Here is a 20390-nt window from a genome sequence, read left to right as displayed (position 1 = left end):
GGTCACCAGATTAGCGCCCACTGCTCATGTGTAGGAGTGGGGAATCAAACCCAATTCTTCAGATTAGAGTCCACCGCTCTTAACCACTACACCACGCTGCCTCTAACTCAAGGTATCAAATATTTCTGGGAAGCTGCCAAAAAAAAGGGAAAAACAACCAACGCAAGGAACCAACTGGCTGGGCAACGAAGGGACCACACAAAAACTCACCCCGTACACAAATTCAGTCTTGATGCCAAGAGCCAAGATACAGCTTACTGTTAACAAAAAGGGCAAAGGTGCAACCAACGGGTCGTTTCTGACCCATGGGGTGATGTCACATCACAACATTTACTAGCCAGACTGTGTTTTACGGGGTGGTTTGCCAGTGCCTTCCCCAGTCGTCTACACTTTACCCCCAGCAGGCTGGGTATTCATTTTACCGACCTCAGAAGGACGGAAGGCTGAGTCAACCTTGAGCCGGCTACCTGAAACCGACTTCCGTCGGGATCGAACTCAGGTCGTGAGCAGAGCTTGGACTGCAGTACTGCAGCTTACGCCTCTGTGCCATGGGGCTCACTTACTGTTAATAGCTGACACGTAAATAACTTTCCCTAATGAGTCGTTTCATTGCATCTCACCGAGAGACAGCACATGATTAGAGAGGCCATACGACAGGAGTTTTATAGCTGGAAAATACGTTCACTTATAGCTAATTATCAGAATACCATTGGCTAGAATACTTGAGGCCTTTTTTAGTTTTGCACAAGGAAACACATAACTTACAGATTAAAACCAGCCAGAATTATTGTGGGTCAAGGTGATAATCATCAACAAACACTTGTCAGGAATAAATTCATGTTCATTGTGTGCGTGTAAAGTGCCGTCAAGTTGCAGCCAACTTATGGCGACCCCTTTTGGGGTTTTCATGGCAAGAGACTAACAGAGGTGGCTTGCCAGTGCCTTCCTCTGCACAGCAACCCTGCTGTTCCCTGGTGGTCTCCCATCCAAATACTAACCAGGGCTGACCCTGCTTAGCTTCTGAGATCTGACGAGATCAGGCTAGCCTGGGCCATCCAGGTCAAGGCATACACACCACTAAAACCTGTTTCTAGAAACACGGCATACTACCCCAAGCACTGAATTAAAGAAACCACTGGAAGTAAAAAAATTATGCTATTCTGCCGTGGAGAAACAAAGCCATCCTGTTTCGAGAACAATGAGGTATTTATAACACAAAGGAAGAACACAGCTGACCAGACATTCTAAAAGTATTATCTAGTCCTCAATGACTAAACTGAGGCTGTCATATTTTGGTCACGTTATGAGACGACAAGAGTCACTGGAAAAGACCGACATGATAGGAAAAGTTGAGGGCAGCAGGAAAAGAGGAAGACCCAACAAGAGATGGATTGACTCAATAAAGGAAGCCACAGCCTTCAATTTGAAAGATCTGAGCAAGGCTGTCAAAGATAGGACATTTTGGAGGACTTTCATACATAGGGTCGCCATGAGTCAGAAGCGACTTGACGGCACTTAACACACACACACAGTCCTCAAACAATCATTTCTAAACATGAACACACATGAAGCTGCCTTATACTGGGCACATGCCTTGGGTGCCCAACCATCCCAAGGTGCCATACTGTTAGGGTGCTTTTCTATAAATTCATATTGGGCCAAGCAGGGGCCACTGTCCATTAGGGCAAAAGGGAAAGCGCCTCACCAAACTCAGCTCCTTGCCTCCTTTATGGTAAAAGTAAAGTAAAACTAAGGATGTAGACAAGCTGGAACGTGTCCAGAGGAGGGCAACAAAGATAGTGAAGGGTCTGGAGACCAAGTCCTATAAGGAAAGGTTAAAGGAGCTGGGTATGTTTAGCCTGGAGAGAAGACTGAGAGGGGATATGATAACCATCTTCAAGTACTTGAAGGGCTGTCACATAGAGGAGGGTGCCGAGTTGTTTTCTGTTGCCCCAGAAGGTCAGACCAGAACCAACGGGTTGGCATTAAATCAAAAGTTTCCGCCTAGACATTAGGATTTTCTAACAGCTAGAGCTGTTCCTAGGTGGAACAGGCTTCCTTGGTAGGTGGTGAGCTCTCCTGCCATGGAGGTTTTTAAGAGGTTAGATGGCCATCTGTCAACAATGCTGATTGTGTGACCTTAGGCAGATCTTGAGAGGGAGGGCATCTTGGCCATCTTCTGGGCATGTAGGGATCATTGGGTGTGTGTGCGGGGGAGGTAGTTCTGAATGCCCTGCATCGTGCAGGGGGTTGAACTAGATGACCCTGGTGGTCCCTTCCAACTCTATGATTCTAAAGCCTTCCCAAATTTACTGTTAGTCCAGGGCGTGCAGGCAGTCGGCTCCCTCCTTAATCAATCTTAGGCTGCTTGTCTTTCTGGACTTCAGCCAAATTCATCCTAGACTCAAGCTAAGAGGGCTTTCCCCGTTCTTACAGGCACGGGGTCTCTTTCAGGCCAAAGCCCAGGGCTGCCCAACGCTGGCCTGGCCACAATAACCACCTCCCTATTGCAGTCCCAGCATCTACCCGATGCCCGGGCTGGCTTGCTGAAGCAGAACTAGGGGGAAAAAAACCAGAAAATAAACTCCTTAACGGAGCACAAGCTGATAGCGACCATCGAGCTAGCACCGGAAACCGGAAGTCCTGAAGCAGAACTAAAACAGCCGGTTGGCTGCAGTGCTGGTCTTCTGGTTGGCCTGTGCTTGGAGGGAAGGGCCTATAACCCATGGAGGGATTCCGAAGAAGAGTTCGTTTTTATATGCCGACTTTCTCTACCACTGAAGGGAGACTCAAACTGGCTTACAATCACCTGCCCTTCCCCTCCCCACAACAGACACCCTGTGAGGTAGGTGGGGCTGAGAGACTGTGACTGGCCCAAGGTCACCAGCTGGCTTTGTGCGTAGGAGTGGGGAATCAAACCCGGTTCTCCAGATCAGAATCCACCACTCCAAACCATCGCTCTTAACCACTACACCACGCTGGGAGGTACCCAAACCCGGGAGAGGAAAAATGGAGGCATCTGACCAAGAATAAGGCAAACTTTCCTTTCATCCCTTAGAAGCTCCTTGATCCATTGACCTTGAGCAGCATATATCTAGTGTTTGAGGGATATAAGGACTGAAACAAATCTTGCCACTGACAATGTAGCCTTGGGATCCCTATCGCTTAGCAGAAAAGGCATTATGTCAAGACACAGAGGCATTAGATTTGTATGTTAAAAGGAGGGAGATATGTGATCGAAGGTCCTCGTAAAAGCGGCATTCCAAATAAAGCAAACTTGTGCTCACTTAAATTTGCACAGAGGTCAATAATATCAGAACACTTACGCAACCGTAGGTTTATAATCTTTATTTTTAGCGGGTTGGGTGTTCAGCTGTAAGCGTCATTAGCAGAATAAGCAGAATTCATCTGAACAGCGAGCTTTGCAGCCTAACCCTTACTGCAGTACGGACCCAGAATCCCAAGCCAGCTAATATACCTTCAAGTAGGAACGGTCTCAGAAATCTCTCTCGGCCTCCTGCTGATGTAGCGGGGGACACTAGAGCTCCCCCATTTTCTAATTCCATTCATTTAAAAAAAATAAGTCAAATAGAAGGCCTTGGGGTGGGAAAAGCCCCCATCTTGCTCTCCCCTACGTTTTTGTTCGTTCAAAAGTACCCCCAATCCCATTTTTCTCCTTGTAAAAAGGAAAGAGAATTTGTTAATACGTCTATAGTACCATCTTTCAATTACTGAAAATCCCTGCCCCACCCACCACTGTAACTAAAATGGACTGGACTTCATATGAGAATGTCATTTGGCTGCTTTCCTAATTTGAGTGGATGATTAGACAGAAAAGCATTTTAAATACAGCAAAGCAACAAAAACAACAACAACATGGAGCCAACAGATCTTTCTCCCCAAGTTCTCGGACGGATCAGTGCGATCTGAACAACTCCCTCTTATGTTTCTGTGCATGTTTACAGAGTGTCCTGGCTGCAAAAATGGACCATTAACCAGCGGTTCTAATATCACTTGGGTCATGAATATTTCCGCGAAGGCTAGAAATACCTGTTGGGTACAATCCCTCAAGCAACCTTCTGGCTTTGTGGTAAACTCCGCTGCCTGTATGTGCACCATGGTTTCCTGCAGCAAATACACAAAGCAAGGATACACGCACACCTTTATGCACTTGGGAGGTTGCACGTGGGAGCCTCCCATGCACGAACTCAAGAGCTTCTAGATCGATATCCACACTTCAAGTGTTTGCCACAGGAAGTGAACGACACCAGGCACGGTGCTGCAGGCTGGCCCATTTTGATGGTGTTTGCACAGAAATCCCCGATTTCTTACCCCAGCTGACCACATTGCAAGTGCCAACAAAAAAGCCTTCAGTTACAGACCTTCAAGTTATAGTGACACTAACTTGCGGTGACAGTACTTGGCTTCTGATAAACGTCTGGAAACTCGGTAGATGTGGACCAGAACACTTTTGCCAGTCTGGAACGGATTCATATAAGATAAGAACAGAAGGCTAACATGAAGACTTCATGCATAGCCAGCCACTGTTCTACTGTTAACAGGGCAAGGGCAGGATCAGTGACGAGACACCCAAAGAAGTCGGATGTGGATGAAACGAACCCCCCCTAGAGAACAGCAGGTCAATGAGGTAGAGCTCAACTTCCAAGAAAATACAATCCACCGTTCACTCTGGACAGGAAGCCGTCCTAGACCACGCGAGATCTTGCATTCCATTTCTCCCCGACCCCCCTCTCAGGAAAAATTAGCAGACAAAAGAAAGACACTTGACATAGTGACGTTGGGCTGCATAGTGTCAGCAAAAAAAAAAAAAGCCATCTTGAACTGCTGAAGCATCACTGTTCCTAGCTCTTTTCTTAGAAAGAGCAACCTGGAAATATTAATGACGTACAAATAGGCTTCTTGGCAAGTTTGAACTTCAGGGTCAGGAGGGGCAACGGGGCTCCCCGGCGAGTCCAGAAAATGTTCTAATTAGTTCGACAAGCCTATGCATGTTCGGCTTTCATGTTCTTTTGGCTGGCTTGGCTGTTAACTGTTTCTCTCGCTCAAGCTCTTTCTCCCGTTGTTGCTCTCGTTCGAGCTCTTCCTTCTGCCTCTTTTGCTGGAGCCTGAGAGCCCTTTTCTGAAAGAGAGAAAAGCCACACGAGCGTTTTACTTCCCAGAAGCTGCAAAATTATATGTGACGGCAGAGAAGCCATGATGTTTGGTGGTTATGCTCAGAATTCCTGCTTTCCCCCTCCCCTCAAATATGGCATTTATAGATCTGCCAGTTTCAAACAGTGTCGGCAAAAACAGGGACTGCTCGGTGGCAGCCCCCTCTTTTGGGAACCATCTCCCTGAAGATGTGTGGAAGGCATCACCCTCTGCCATTACTGTATGAAGTTCCTATTTCATCTGGCGCTTCATGAATATGGTGGCTGTAACATGATGGTTTACCATGTGTTCGTTGTTTGTTATGTGGTTGATATGATTTCTGTCATGTTCACTGTGTTGATGAGCTGTATTGTAAAACTACGTTGAATGCCGGGAAGGCAGCATATAAATAGTTAAACAAAACAGATGTTGATCTAATAAAGGGGAAATTCCATTCAATGCCTCAATTTAGAATTTGCATTCTGCTGAAAAAAATGAAAGAACACTCAAACCATTTCTGTGTCGCCATTTAAACCCCGTATTCTTTGGTCCATCTGTCAAGTTATATGAAAACTCACTAATTTTGCACACATCTTAAAGCTTGTACAGGAAACAAGAAATGTTATTCTTAGGTATTATCCACAGATAATTGTCTTAATTCATAAGAAACAAAGGCTGTTTCAGCTGCTATTTTTGAAACATTTTGACCTCTTCACAGCTACGGGTTAGAAAAAGCATACCAGAAATCCTATTTCATTTTTAATTGCTTTCCTACCCTGCTTTTCAGAGGGCTTGTCCACATTTTTTAAAACCACTTTTGCTCCCAAGTTGTCTCTTGATGCAATGCAGAGTTGTAGCTGCCTGTTGTGCAGTGGTTTGGAGCGGTGGTTTGGAGCAGTGGATTCTAATCGGGAGAACCGGGTTTGATTCCCCACTCCTCCACATGAGCGGCGGACGCTAATCTGGTGAATCGAGTTGGTTTCCCTACTCCTACACAGGAAGCCAGCTGGGTGACCTTGGGGTAGTCACAGCTCTCCTAGAGCTCTCTCAGCCCCACCTACCTCACAGGGTGTCTGTTGTAGGGAGGGGGAGGGAAGGTGATTGTAAACCGGTTTGATTCTTGCTTAAGTGGTAGAGAAAGTCGGCATATAAAAACCAACTCTTCTTCTTGTTTGAAACACTATTAAGCATTAAAAGTCACCTCCCTCCTTATGTGGCACTGCCTCTCCAAACCTGAACTTCCTTTGCAGACTTCATCTTCTAGCAACAAATTAGCTACAAGGGGCTGCTTTGCCTCTGCAGGCTAAGCTGGGATTTTTGCAATCCATTCCTTTTAAGGGCTGACTCCTACCTCACACAGAGAAGGACGAGAGAAAAATGGGGGGTAAGGTAGCAGTGTGGAAGTGCCCAGAGACCGTCTCCTTAAGTAAAGATGTGCAACCTGATCCTATGCATATTTACTCAGAAGTAAACCCAAGACTGCAAGATTTCAAAAACTCAAAACACATGCTTCCCCACCTTTCTTGACAGCCCAAAGGAAACACACTCACTTTCAACTTCGATGTTTTGTCGTGGAGCATCATCATCTCTTTCCTAACGTTCACCAGCTTGTTGTGGTAGTACTTTGCTTCTGAAAACTTAAAAATAAAAATCACAGACCCAAAGGCTGCGTTAAAGTGCTGAAATTAACGCAAGGCAACGATCCCTCCCGTGCATACACTTTCTTAAAGAGTAAGCAAACTCACTACTACTACATGGATCCGTGTATGCAATCAGAATATAAGTAACTGCAAAAATATTACAGCAGCTATAGTACCAGAAATCCCATTATTTTAATCTGGAAACTCGTTTTATCCCGAGTCAAATATCTCACAGCCCTGATCTTATGCAAAGTCGGTTCCAGCAATCTGAAATACAGCTAGTTCTGCATTGGATTGAGCTGTTAAGGGTACACAAATCTCACTTGCCGATCCACTTCTGCAAAGTTACTTTCAAGTGAGTACCAGAGTGTTTAATGGGGCTTACTGTTAAATCAGGCAGGCACAGGACAGCAGTGTGAGTTAAACTTGAAATAGAAATAAACAGGAAATGGAAGGGGCAGAAATCTGTTTCCTCTGTAATGGAATCCTGCTCGTCTTGTGCTTATGCCTTCTCATTTAGTGCAGATCTTCTCCAAAGGCAAGACGGTGTTTGTAGCATTTTTGCATAAATTAGAAGCTCAGAACACAGGATTGGATCCTACCAGCTTTTCCTCTGGCACAAGAGAGGGGAGCTATTCATTTTGACCCAAAAAATGGTTATGATGGGGACCCACACAGACAAAAACCCATGTGGTATAGGGCTGTGGCAAGATGGGGAAAGTGGGTCAGATGGCCTCTCCTCTCGCACAAGCAGAAAAAAACGGTAGGATTCAACACCACCCCGCCCCATTTTTAACATCTGACAACACACACTTACCAGCATGTTGATGTCGAGGACAGAATTACATTCTTTAAACTTTGAGATTTCTTGCTGTAGGGTTTCTAGTAGTACTTCTTGGTTCTGTCTAAAAGAAGGAGGCAATTGTTTAGATGCAATTCAAAGTCAAGTGATAAGAGACACTAGAATGAATGAATTTATTTGTATAGGGCCTTGGGCCATTACAAGACACCATCAACAAGACACATTAAAACATACATGTGCATAATAAAAATCAAGCTGTACAAGTGGAATTACAATAGTATAAACAACCTTAAAATAATTTTGATAGAATACAGACTACAACCGCAGACAAAATCAGTTTTACATAACTGCTCTCAAAGAGACAGGCTTGGCCCTTATTTTCTTTGCTGCCAGGGCGTACAGTGCCATTATGTAAGATATATGATCATTGGCATCTGAAAACAAATATTATTTTCTCTTTGTCAGAATAAAGGCTTTCTCTCACTGCACTGTATTTCTACTTACGTAATACCATTTTCTGCATTGTTTGACATGGATTGCTTAATATTTACACCTTGTTTCTGTAAACCTAGTCCTATTACACGGACTATTAGATGTCTCAGCCTATTGAGTGCATTGATTTACAACGTGTAATCCATTTTGAGCTTCAATAACAAAGGAGGACTATAAATACCATAAGTAAATAAATGAAGATAAATATAACTACATATGAAGCTTTTTCATTTACGTACGTAAGCTCCTTTAAAGCCAGCTTGGATCGCTGTAGATCAGGTAAGTAGTGAGAAATCAGCCCTTCAGCTAGATGTTCCACAGCTTTTTCATCTACAATTGCAAAGTCTTCAATCAATCCTTCATCGGGAGAATGATTGTTTGAATCTGCAACAAATACCAAGTTTCGAAAAACTGTCAAATTTTTGCCAATGAATGCTTTCAAGAACTACAACAAAATAATTGCTAGAATTCAATTAATTTGCAAAGACTTTACAAAAACACTGTTTTGTCTACCAAATTTCTTTTTCCATAACAACGTAACATGTGAACTGAATTCACTGCGTACTCCCTTCCCAAATATTTTCTCACTACTGTAATAAGCTGGAAATCTCTTTCTGCTGACTACAGTGACCAGATAATAGCAGCCAATGGTTTTCTACCTTCAATATTTGTACAGGAGAGAAAACAGACAGGTACATCTGGGGGTTTGAGTCCATTAGCACCTTAAAAATCAACAAAATTTCCAGGTTATAAGCTTTCAAGAGGGGAAGTGTGACGATCAAAATCTTATACTCTGGAAATCATGTTGGTCTTCAAGATGATGCTACTGGACTCGAATCTTGCACCTGTTAAAATTTCCATCTGCTGTACAACCGCTCCCCATGGCTCCATCCTCTCTCTAAGTTAGCCAGCTTTTAATTGGCCTTACCGCTGTACCTTAAACCAGTGTTTCCCAATCTGTGGGTCAGGACCCTACAGTGAGTCACGACACTTCTGAAAGCGGGTTGCAAGCCAGCCCTCCTTAAGGGCGGCTCTCTTGTCCAGAGATGAACTCCCACTTGCTTGGGATTTATATTGAGGACAGCTGTACCCTTTGTGTGAGGTTTGTTGGTTTTGCAAAACATCTGGTTGGGTACTATAGAAAATGGAATGCTGGAATAAATCAGAGTTGGAAGGGACCAACAGGGTCATCTAATCCAGCCCCCTGCACAATGCAGGACATTCACAACTACCTCCCCCACACACCCCGTGACCTCTACTCCATGCCCAGAAGATGGCCAAGATGCCGCCCCCCACAATCTGCCTAAGGTCATAGAATCAGCATTACTGACAGATGGCCATCTAGCCTCTGCTTAAAAACCTCCAGGGAAGGAGCGTGCACCACCTCCCAAGGAAGCCTGTTCCACTGAGGAACCGCTGTTAGAAAATACTTCCTAACATCTAGGCGGAAACTCTTTTGATTTAATGCCAACCCGTTGGTTCTGGTCCGACCTTCTGGGGCAACAGAAAACAACTCGGCACCCTCCTCTATAATGACAGCCCTTCAAGTACTTGAAGATTGTTATCATATCACCTCTCAGTCTTCTCCTCTCCAGGCTAAGCATACCCAGCTCCTTCAACCTTTCCTCATAGGACTTTGCCTAATTTGCCTAAGGCACCAAAAAAACACAACCACCCTTGGGCCAGCCCTGGATGGGTCACCATACAAAGTAAGCCAGGACTTACTGGTCACCATACCAAAAAGTTTGGGAACTACCTCCTTCAACCACGCACGCAGATTTCAGCAGTTGGGAGCCTGAACAGATTATCAGCGCAACCCTATGCACAGTTGCTCCAGTCTAAGCCCATTGAAATCTGTGTGCTTAGAGGCGTAACCCTGCATAGGGTTGCTCTGTACATTGATGGTTTTCTAAGCGTGGGATCCAAAAGCGGTGGGAGAGCCTCGCCTGCTTAAATGTGCATTTTGGTAATATTTAAAGGGCCACTAGACAGTTTTGTTTTTTAAAGATTTGAAGGAACGGGGACGCCAATCCACAATGTGAATATTTCCATGCGGGCTTCAGATCAGACACCCCTACATACGCCCGTCTGTTTTTGTTGCAACGGATTTGCACACGGCGAGTGCAATTTAGGGCGCTTTTCACACATGCTGAATAATACACTTTCCATCCACTTTGCAGCTGGATTTTACCGTATGAAACAGCAAAGTCCACTTGCAAATGATCATTAAAGCGCATTGAAACCAGACTGAAAGTGCATTATTCAGCATGTGTGAAAGCGCCCTTATTAAGCATTAGGGTTGCCAGGTCCCTCTTCGCCAGGTCTTTGGGGCGGAGCCTAAGGAAGGCGGGGTTAGGGGAGGGACCTCAATGCCATAGAGTCCAATGGCCAAAGCGGCCCCTTTCTCCAGTTGTACTGATCTCAATTGGCTGGAGATCAGTTGTAACAGCAGGAGATCTCCAGCTAGTGCCTGGATAAGGGTGGCCAGGTCCCTCTTTGCCACCAACGGGAGGTTTTTGGGGCGGAGCCTGAGGAGGGTGGGGTTTGGGGAGGGGCTTCAATGCCATAGAGTCCAATGGCCAAAGCGGCCATTTTTCTCCAAGGGAAATGATTTCTATCGGCTGGAGATTAGTTGTTATTAGCAGGAGATCTCCTGCTACTACCTGGAGATTAGAAAAGACAAAAAACAGCACAAATTTTAAATGAAATTAAATATATTAAGTGCAGAAGGTGTACGGTGAAAACACACACAACAAACAATACACAGGGTACAAAGGATCAAAAGGATTCAATTAGATAAGGTAAGTACTAAATGTTACTGCTTAACAATAATTTAACAATTTCTTTTGCAGAATTCAGGCTTCCAGGTAAGTGCAATTGTCCAAAGGTTTAGAAGACATATGAACAACTAGAACAGCTGGAGAGAAGCATGGGTGACCCATGCGCTTTTACATTGATTCACCGACAAGCCTGTGGGCAGTTGGAATTGTACCTATTGTGGCCATATATTGTATAGAATTTTTATTGAGAAATTGATCAGCTGATGAAGCTTTGGCGAAACGTGAATAATGATCTAGACAACACGTCCATCTTCATCTTCTCTCCAGCTGTTCTAGTTGTTCATATGTCTTCTAAACCTTTGGACAATTGCACTTACCTGGAAGCCTGGATTCTGCAAAAGAAATTGTTAAATTATTGTTAAGCAGTAACATTTAGTACTTACCTTATCTAATTGAATCCTTTTGATCCTTTGTACCCTGGGTGTTGTTTGTTGTGTGTGTTTTCACCGTACACCTTCTGCACTTAATATATTTAATTGCATTTAAAATTTGTGCTGTTTTTTTGTCTTTTCTATACTACACAGCACAGAGCCTTTTTCCTCTGGTACTACCTGGAGGTTGGCCACCCCATTAACCACCCACCCGGTAAACGGGTTAAAAAACAACAACCCAGACCTCCACCATTCCAGCAGGCCCTGTCGCGTGTCGCGGACCACTCACACGTACCCAGAGTCAGGTCGCCGGCGGCTCCGGCTGCCGCTCCCGCCTCGGCGTCGAGCGGCCCGCCCAGGCTCATCGCGGGCGGGCGGGCCCACCCAGAGGGGAAGCCCCCCGCAGGCCCCGGGATCCCTTCCAGCGAGGAGGAAACTAGGCCTCGGGACGGGAGCGCAGCAGGCCTTCCGGTAGAGCCGGCCGCGGACTTCCGGGCTTTTGAGGCCGCTCATTGGGGGGGACGAGGCCGAGAAGGGGTGGGGCACTCGCTCTTCCGGAGGCTCTGATTGGCCGCCCCGTTCGTCCGTCTCGGCCGCCGAACCTGAAGGGCTTCTGTTGGGAGGGGGGGAAGGGAAGTTGGGACTTCCGAGCTTTTGAAACCAAGGTACTTGGCGGAGAAGGGGTGGGGCCCTCGCTCTTCCGGAGGCTCTGATTGGCCGCCCCGTCCGTCCGTCCCGGCCACCGAACCTGAAGGGCTTCTGTTGGGAGGGGGGAAAGGGAAGTTGGGACTTCCGAGCTTTTGAGGCCGCTGATTGGGGGGGGGGGGGAGACGAGGCGGAGAAGGGGTGGGGCCCTCGCTCTTCCGGAGGCTCTGATTGGCCGCCCCGTCCGTCCGTCTCGGCCACCGAACCTGAGGGGCTTCTGTTGGGCGGGGGGGGGGAGGAGGGAAGTTGGGACTGAAGGGGGAAAGGAGAGATGGGCGGTCACGTGCCTGTAGAAAGGGTGTGTGTTTGTGTAAATTTTTTTACATAGAATGTGTATTTAATAATGTACAAAATATCTATGCGTGTCAATATGTGCCTATTCGTGAGGGAGGATTAAACGTGCATGAGCTGGAAAGAGCAAGAGTCCAGTAGCACCCCTTGAACACATGAACGTAGGGTTGCCAACCTCCAGGTACTAGCTGGAGATCTGATATTACAACTGATCTCCAGCCGACAGAGATCAGTTCACCAGGAGAAAATGGCCGCTTTGGCCATTGGACTCTATGGCATTGAAGTCCCTCCCCAAACCCTGCCCTCCTCGGGCTCCGCCCCAAAAACCTGCTGGTTGTGAAGAGGGACCTGTCAACCCTAACATGAACACACATGAAGCTGCCTTGTACTGAATCAGACCCTCAGTCCATCAAAGTCAGTATTGTCTACTCAGACCGGCAGCGACTCTCCAGGGTCTCAGGCAGGGGTCTTTCACATCACCTACCTGCCTAGTCCCTTTAACTCAGTGGTTCCCAACCTTTTTTGGACCAGGGACCTCTAGGATTTTTTTGTTTGGTGCAGGGACCCCAAGGTTCAAAATAAAAATTCCGAGAATTTGAAAATAAACTTTAATCATAACTGTTAGTTAAACATTAAACTTAGAATAATATTTGAATATCTATATTTTTATAATAGAGAACTTTTAATGGAAAATATTATTTTATTATGGGTTTATAACTTTGTTTCGCGGACCTTAATTTAGTTCTCGTGGACCCCTGAGGGGCCGCGGACTCCCGGTTGGGAACCAGTGCTTTAACTGGAGATGCCGGGGATTGAACCTGGGGCCTCTTGCATGCCAAATAGATGCTCTACCACTGAGCCACGGCCCCTCCCCTAAAATACAGCTAGACTTGAACACAAGAAGCTGCCTTATACTGAATCAGACCCTGGGTCCATCAAAGTCAGTATTGTCTACTCAGACCGGCAGCGGCTCTCCAGGGTCTCAGGCAGAGGTCTTTCACATCACCTACTTGCCTGGTCCCTTTAACTGGAGATGCCAGGGATTGAACCCGGGACCTTCTGCATGCCAAGCAGATGTTATACCACTGAGCCATGGCCCCTCCCCTCCCCTTAAAGACTAACAAAATTTCTGGCAGGGTGTGAGCGTGTCAGTCTTTAAGGTGCTTTTGGATTCTTGCTCTTTTCTACTCACACATTATTTTGTGTAGATAGATCACGACGGGTAGCCGTGTTAGTCTGTCTGTAGCAGTGGAAAAGAGCCAGAGTCCAGTAGCACCTTAAAGATTAACAAAATTTCTGGCAGGGTGTGAGCTTTCGTGAGTCACAGCCCGAAGCTTCTACCCTGCCATAAATTTTGTTAGTTTTTTAAGGTGCTACTGGACTCTGGCTCTTTTCTGCAGCTATTGACGGACTAACATGGCTACCCATCGTTGGTCTTTAAGGTGCTACTGGACTCTGGCTCTTTTCTGTGTATTAAGTTGCCATCAAGTCGCTTTCTACTTGGCCGTAATATCTTTAAACTCAATGTGCCTGTACATTTATCTGCCATGAATTGTTTTAAGGTTGCCAGCTGACCTGGAAAACTAGCCTAGACAGCTGCAGTACCTCTAAGAGCAGCTTTGGCTGCAGAAATCAACAGCCGAAATTTCCTGAGTGCATCACGGGTGGCAAAGCCTTGCATATTAAGTTGCTCCTAAAGGCACAGTTTGGGGAAGGCACTGGCAAACCACCTCGTAAACAAAGTCTGCCTAGTAAACGTCGGGATGTGACATCACCCCATGGGTCAGGAATGACCCAGTGCTTGCACAGGGGACCTTTACCTTACCTTAAAGGCACAATTACAGTGACTGTCGGTAAAGTTGGCATCGGCAATCTTCTATTCCTTCAGAATGAGTTAGTGATCCGAGAACCGTGTCACCAGCCACATCCTGAAACAAAGCCAAATAAAACCACTAGCAACCTCTCTAGACATCTGAATGGCTGTGGGATCAGTTTCATTAATCCCCACAACAATGTGTAGGCCACTGTTCTGATTGTCACATACAGAAAATGAGTTATCCTATTTCGTAGCCTCCTTGGAATGCAGAACTTGAAAAGGTTTATAAGTGACCTGTACTAAAAAGATAAAACGGGAGGACGCACAGTAACCAGTTCATTCAAAGTGTAAAGAAATAATTGTTCTGGGGGAGGAATGGTCTGCATGTCCATCGAGCAAAAACAGGAAGAGCAGTGAAGTGAATCTAGAATGTTAAACTTTGATTAAAATGAATTAAGCTTTTCCAAAATAATTTTTCTTCTGCAGCTGCTCTTGGCTTTTCAGCATGCCACGTGCTTATGCAGAAGTTTCATTGCATTCCATGGGATTTAGAAGCAGTCTTGCAATCCTATACAGATTTAGAAGTAAACTTCATTGGTTACAGTAGGGCTGATTTCCAACACGCATAGCATCTTGCAAGTGTGCATAGATTTGCATCTTTCCTAGGAAGCGACATCAGCACAAACTTTCCCTCTATAGTTGGGTTTGATTATTTGCACTTTATGCAGAAGATCTGCTGGGTCTCTTGATGTTTTGTAAAAATAGCTGTGAAGGGGACGAAATTGGATTGGAGAGCTGGGGGAGGGCTAATATCTTCCTCCAACGCGGTGTAGTGGTTAAGAGTGGTGGTTTGGAGCGATGGACTCTGATCTGGAGAACTGGGTTTGATTCCCCACTCCTCCACATGAGCGGCGGAGGCTAACCTGGGGAACTGGATTTCTTTCCCCACTCCTCCACATGAAGCCAGCTGGGTGACCTTGGGCAAGTCACATTCTCTCAACCTCACCCACCTCACAAGGTGTCTATTGTGGGGAGGGGAAGGGAAGGTGATTGTAAGCTGGTTTTAGTCTCCCTTAAGTGGTAGAGAAAGTCAGCATATAAAAACCAACTCTTCTTCAAATTTGCTTCAAAGCTGCTTTTAGCTTTCTTGGGGGGGAAAGACAGCTATCCCTGTCGTCATAAAGAAAACCTTCAGTGGAGCAAGAGCATTCTCTCTTGTCTCTTTCTGGTTTTCATATGGCTTTGTCTTGCAAAGGCACGCAGTGATGTGTTCCAATTCGTTAGTTTAAAAAAAAAACATGTGTGCATACACATTCGTCAGCACATGCCTTACTGGGGAATAATATGTTTAAGCAATGTTGTTAATGCCCACTTCTCCAGTGTCAGTTGGCTCTTGCCCTACCAGGATGTAAATCTAGGCAACGCCAAGAGCAACCGGATTCAAGGAAAGACAGGACTCCTGTACTTTTAAGTGTTATGTGGTGCATGTGGGAAATGTTGGCAAATGCAGCATGTTTCTCCCTTGCACAACATGCTGAACTCATAAAGGTACAGGGCCCAGTTTGCCTTTGGAATAAGAAGAGCCCCCGGTTTCTTCTCTGCCCTTCATGCAGCATAGAAAAAGGTGGCAATTCTGTACCAGGAATCAACAGTGTCTAGCAAGGCGAAGAATCTGAAGAAGATAATGGGTTGATGTTTTGCCTAGGTGATCAAAAAAGTCTAAAGGTGGTTGTGTTAATCCTAAAATCCAGCTTCTCTTCCGCCATAATTCCTGTTGTGTTCTTCTTCCAGCTTGGTCTGCCTTGTCTACGGAAAGCCAGAATCTAGTGATCACAATGGCTGCAAGACAAGACAGGTGAGTGATCACAAACAGCAGCTTGAAGATGCCAGTTGGCCATCCTATGAACTCAGGAGAAGGTTTGGCAAACAGGCTCTTCTTGTTCTTGTTCATGTTGTTTCTTTTTGACCTCCCAACTGTGTTACTCTTAACAGCAGCTCCTCCTTAGCATACAAAAGACACGTTGAACTGATTTGCATTGGCAGTAGCCACAAGCTTATGTGAAATAATATAGCGACTGTGCACCCCGTAAGCCTTGCTAGTGAGCTATAAGGTGTGGGACTCTGTAACAACTTGCCAGCACATTTTTCGTGCAGTCTTGCTTTCTTTCCCCAACATCATTAATAGAAGAAGAGTTGGTTTTTATATGCCAATATTCTCTACCACTTAAGGCAGAATCAAACTGGCTTACAATCACCTTCCCTTCCTCCCCCCACACCCTATGAGGTAGGTGGGGCTGAGAGAGCTCTTAATAGAACTGTGACTAGCCCAAGGTCACCCAGCTGGCTTAGAATCATAGAGTTGGAAGGGACCACTAGGATTATCTAGTCCAACCCCCTGTACAATGCTGGAATTTCACAACTACCTCCCCCACACACACCCAGTGATCCCTACTCCATGCCCAGAAAATGGCCAAAATGCCCTCCCTCTCATGAACTGCCTCTCATGAACTGCCTAAGGTCATAGAATCAGCATTGCTGACAAAAAGCCATCTAGTCTCTGCTTAAAAACCTCCAGGGAAGGATCACTTACCACCTCCCGAGGAAGCCTGTTCCATTGTGGAACCGCTCTGTTAGAAATTTCTTCCTAATGCTAGATGGAAACCCTTTTGATTTAATTTCAACCCATTGTTTCTGGTCCGACCTTCTGGGGCAACAGAAAACAACTCGGCACCATGCTCTGTATGACAGGAGTGGGGAAACCAACTCGGTTCACCAGATTAGCGTCCGCTGCTCATGGGGAGAAGTGGGGAATCAAACCCGGTTCTCCAGATCAGAGTCCACCGCTCCAAACCACCGCACTTAACCACTACACCACGCTGGCTCTCCTAATAAGTCATAACATTTGCATTTCTGCTAACAGTCCAATGTCCTTTGCAAAAACATCTCCACCCTAGTTTGTGCTTCTAGTGGAGAGAGAAAGCTGTGGTTGTAGCATATCGCACTGCAGCTTTTGAATTTCCTTTTGTACAAAGAATGGTCTGCAGATGGGCCTTTCTTGCTGGCCCTTGACTGGGAAGTCTGCTATATGAGGGAATGACGTTGGCAATCCGCCCCAAGGGAAACATTTTTAAATCCCATCGATTTCAGTGGGGGAGAGTGTGTGACTCTCTTGGCTGTATGAATGGATTAGACCTCAGGCCACAAGTGATGGACTAATTTGATCTTGCAAATTAGGTTCATAGAAAGGTCTGTTTTCAGTGTGTCGTGATAAAGCCAGACATGGTACGCATCCTTTTATCACCTTGATACTTTATATACTTTAATGATAATTCCACATGGGTAGGTGTGTTAGTTTCTAGCTGCTAGGTTGCCAACCTCCAGGTGGGGTCTGGAGTTCTTCAGGAATTATATATGATCCCCAGACTACAGAAATTAGTTCTCCTAGAAGAAATGGCTGCTTTGGACTGGAGAGCTGACTCTGTAGAACACCATGGAGTCTAGAGAAAGAGGTCCTAGAATAACATCCTATCCCCACTGAAATCTCTTACTTCCCCAGTCTTTGCCTTCCCCATGCATAGGGTTGCAAGGTCCCTCTTCGCCACCAGCGGGAGAATTTTGGGGCGGGGCCTGAGGAGGGCGGGGTTTGGGGAGGGACTTCAATGCCATAGAGCCCAATTGCCAAAGTGGCCATTTTCTCCAGGGGAACTGATCTCTATCGGCTGGAGATCAGTTGTAATAGCGGGAGAACTCCAGCTAGTACCTGGAGGTTGGCAACCCTAACCCACACACAAGTTTAATGGCCCTTTATCAGTGTGCACAGTACTGTGGCTCTAAAACGTCAAAGCACCTGCATCAAACATTATTTTATTTTAAATAAAAGAAATAGAGGTTAACTGCTGGTGCTGGAAACCATCTGGCTTCCCCCCCCCCCGCCTCCCCCAGGCCCTCTGCTGCCTACAGCTCCCATGCTGCACCTCGGCGGGAGTACCATGTTGCCCCCTTAACCCTTTTGTCCCCCCCCCGGCCTCCCTCGCTGCAACCCCCCTTTGGAGGGCGGTGGCAACCGGGGCCGGCTCTTTGCCTTTTTGCGGCGTGATCCTGGGCTCGGGGGAGCCGTCAGGATGCGGCCAGGCAAGGAGCTCTTAAATCCCAGCTAGCTTTTGCAAAAAAAACCAACACAGAACAGTGGTTCTCAGCTTTTTTTTTGCTCCGTTTCCCCCTTTCACCATTGTTCAGAATATAATTCCCCCCTTCCCAAGATAGTCGTAACTAAAAAAAAAACCCACCCCAAACTACAATTTTACAGATTGCACATAATCTACAGGCCATCACGCTTTGCTGAACAGTGGGCCCGAATCCCACCCCCTCTGTAGGGTTGCCAGGTCCCCTTTTGCCACCAGCGGGAGGTTTTGGGGGGGGCGGAGCCTGAGGAGGGCGGGGGTTTGGGGAGAGGCTTCGATGCCATAGAGTCCAATGGCCAAAGCGGCCATTTTTTTCCAGGGGGGACTGATCTCTCTTGGCTGGAGATCAGTTGTAATAGCAGGAGAACTGCTGCTACGACCTGGAGGTTGGCAACCCTACCCCCCGGAACCCTAAAATCCCCCCGGGGAGGAATCCCCCCCTTGTTGAGAACCCTTGAAATGGAAGGAAGGAAGGAAGGAAAAGGAAGAAAGGAAGAAAGAAAGAAAGAGAGAAAGAGAGAAAGAGAGAAAGAGAGAAAGAAAGAAAGAAGGAAAAGAGAAAGAAGGAAAAGAGAAAGAAAGGAAGGAAAAGGAAGGAAGGAAAGAAAGAAACGAAGGAAGGAAGGGAGGAAAAGAGAAAGGAAGGAAGGAAAAGAAAGAGAAAGAAAGAAAGAAAAGAGAAAGGAGGGAAAAGGAAGGAAGGAAGGAAGGAAAAGAGAAAGGAGGGGAAAAAAGGAAGGAAGGAAGGAAGGAAAAGAGAAAGGAAGGAAAAGAAAGAATGGAAGAAAGAAAGAAAGAAAGAAAGAAAGAAAAGAGAAAGGAGGGAAAAGAAAGGAAGGAAGGAAGGAAAAGGAAGAAAGGAAAGAAAGAAAGAAAGAAAGAAAGAAAGAAAGAAACGAAGGAAGGAAGGAAGGAAAAGAGAAAGGAGGAAAAGGAAAGGAAGGGGAAGGAAGGAAGGGAAAGGAAGAAAGGAAAGAACGAACGAACGAACGGCCTGGAAGGAATGGCTTGGAAGCAGGACGCGGCCGGAGCTCGGATGTTGTTTTAGGAAGGGGGGGGGGAAGGAAGGGAAAACAACCCCCCCCCCTCTCCTCCCCTTATTTGGAAGCCTCCCTTTTGGCCCTTTCGGAGGCGCAGGCGCGTTGCTCAGAGGCAGAGAATCGGCTCTGCCTTCCCTTCGCTGCTGCTGCTGCCTGGAGGCGGTGCGCGGGCGGCGGCGGCGATGGATTTGCTCCGGGCGCAGAGCCGGTCCGGCTGAATTCGCGCCCCCTTCTTTCTCCCCCCCCCCCCCGCCCCGGGAGCAGGGAGGCAAAGGAGGCCGATGAATATTCAGGCATGCCTCCGCTGCCGGAGAAGCCCACGCCCTCCGCCCCTCGCTAAGCTCCCGGCGACCTGGCCGTGCCTAGAGCTCCTCCGCCCCTGGAGGGAGCCAGCTGGCGGTCCTCTCCTTCGCTGGTCGGGCGCGCGGAGGGGGGAGGAGGCGCGTCCCGAGGAGCTGGATCGCGCGCAAGCGGCGGGGGGCTTCCCCGGGCGCAGGTAACGGCCCCGATCCCCTCCCCTCCCCTCCTGCACGCGCCCCGAAGGAACGCAGGGTCAGAGATCTGTTGGCGAGATCCAGGCGTTTTGCTGCCTCTGCATGCAGCCCTAAGGGTTTTGGTTTTTTTTTGCCAACCTCCAGGTAGTGAAAATAGTATTTATATAGCGGTAGCTTCTACAATTGAAATGCAAAATGACTGTACAAAGAGAATGGTGTTCCAATAATTACAAAAATTCATAAAATAGTTGAAAATCTCGTGAGAGTCTCCAAGCCAGTCTTCAAATTGCGACAAGTCCAAGAAACGAAGAGGAATTAGTAACGAGGAGACGACCGTTACTAATTCCTCTTCGTTTCTTGGACTTGGATAAATACTATTTTCACTTTTGCATATAATGTTGCCTCTGCACTGCAATCCTTATCTCCTTGATATTAGTACGGCGGTGCCTTTTTCTCCCCCAGCCTCCAGGTAGTAGCTGGAGATCTGCTGTTAACAACTGACCTCCGGCCGATAGAGATCGGTTCCCCCTGGAGAAAAAAATGGCCACTTTGGCCATTGGACTCTAT

At 46.7% G+C, this 20390-nt stretch overlaps 1 protein-coding gene across 1 annotated transcript; it reads right to left on the bottom strand.

Annotated features, from left to right (window-relative positions):
* Positions 1-5013: 5013 nt before the first annotated feature.
* On the bottom strand, positions 5014-11661 carry BLOC1S6 (biogenesis of lysosomal organelles complex 1 subunit 6). The gene is made up of 5 exons (XM_056865796.1): positions 11592-11661; positions 8325-8469; positions 7609-7696; positions 6702-6788; positions 5014-5140 (listed from the first exon to the last, which is right to left on the bottom strand). The coding sequence occupies exons 1-5, from the start codon at positions 11659-11661 to the stop codon at positions 5021-5023; spliced, it is 510 nt and encodes a 169-aa protein (XP_056721774.1). The 3' UTR covers positions 5014-5020.
* Positions 11662-20390: the final 8729 nt, after the last annotated feature.

Source organism: Euleptes europaea, chromosome 20 (genome assembly GCF_029931775.1).
Source record: "Euleptes europaea isolate rEulEur1 chromosome 20, rEulEur1.hap1, whole genome shotgun sequence".
Taxonomy (NCBI): domain Eukaryota; kingdom Metazoa; phylum Chordata; class Lepidosauria; order Squamata; family Sphaerodactylidae; genus Euleptes; species Euleptes europaea.
The sequence above is the reverse complement of the archived record's forward strand: the minus strand, read 5'-3'. Positions and strand labels throughout refer to the sequence as shown.

Excerpts from the sequence above, each read along its gene's own strand:
- BLOC1S6 (XM_056865796.1), bottom strand. The coding sequence starts at position 11,661 with ATGAGCCTGGGCGGGCCGCTCGACGCCGAGGCGGGAGCGGCAGCCGGA. Across the intron at positions 8,470-11,591 it reads CGCCGGCGACCTGACTCTGG|ATTCAAACAATCATTCTCCC; the intron begins GTACGTGTGAGT and ends TATTTGTTGCAG. Across the intron at positions 7,697-8,324 it reads CTGGCTTTAAAGGAGCTTAC|ACAGAACCAAGAAGTACTAC; the intron begins GTACGTAAATGA and ends TCCTTCTTTTAG.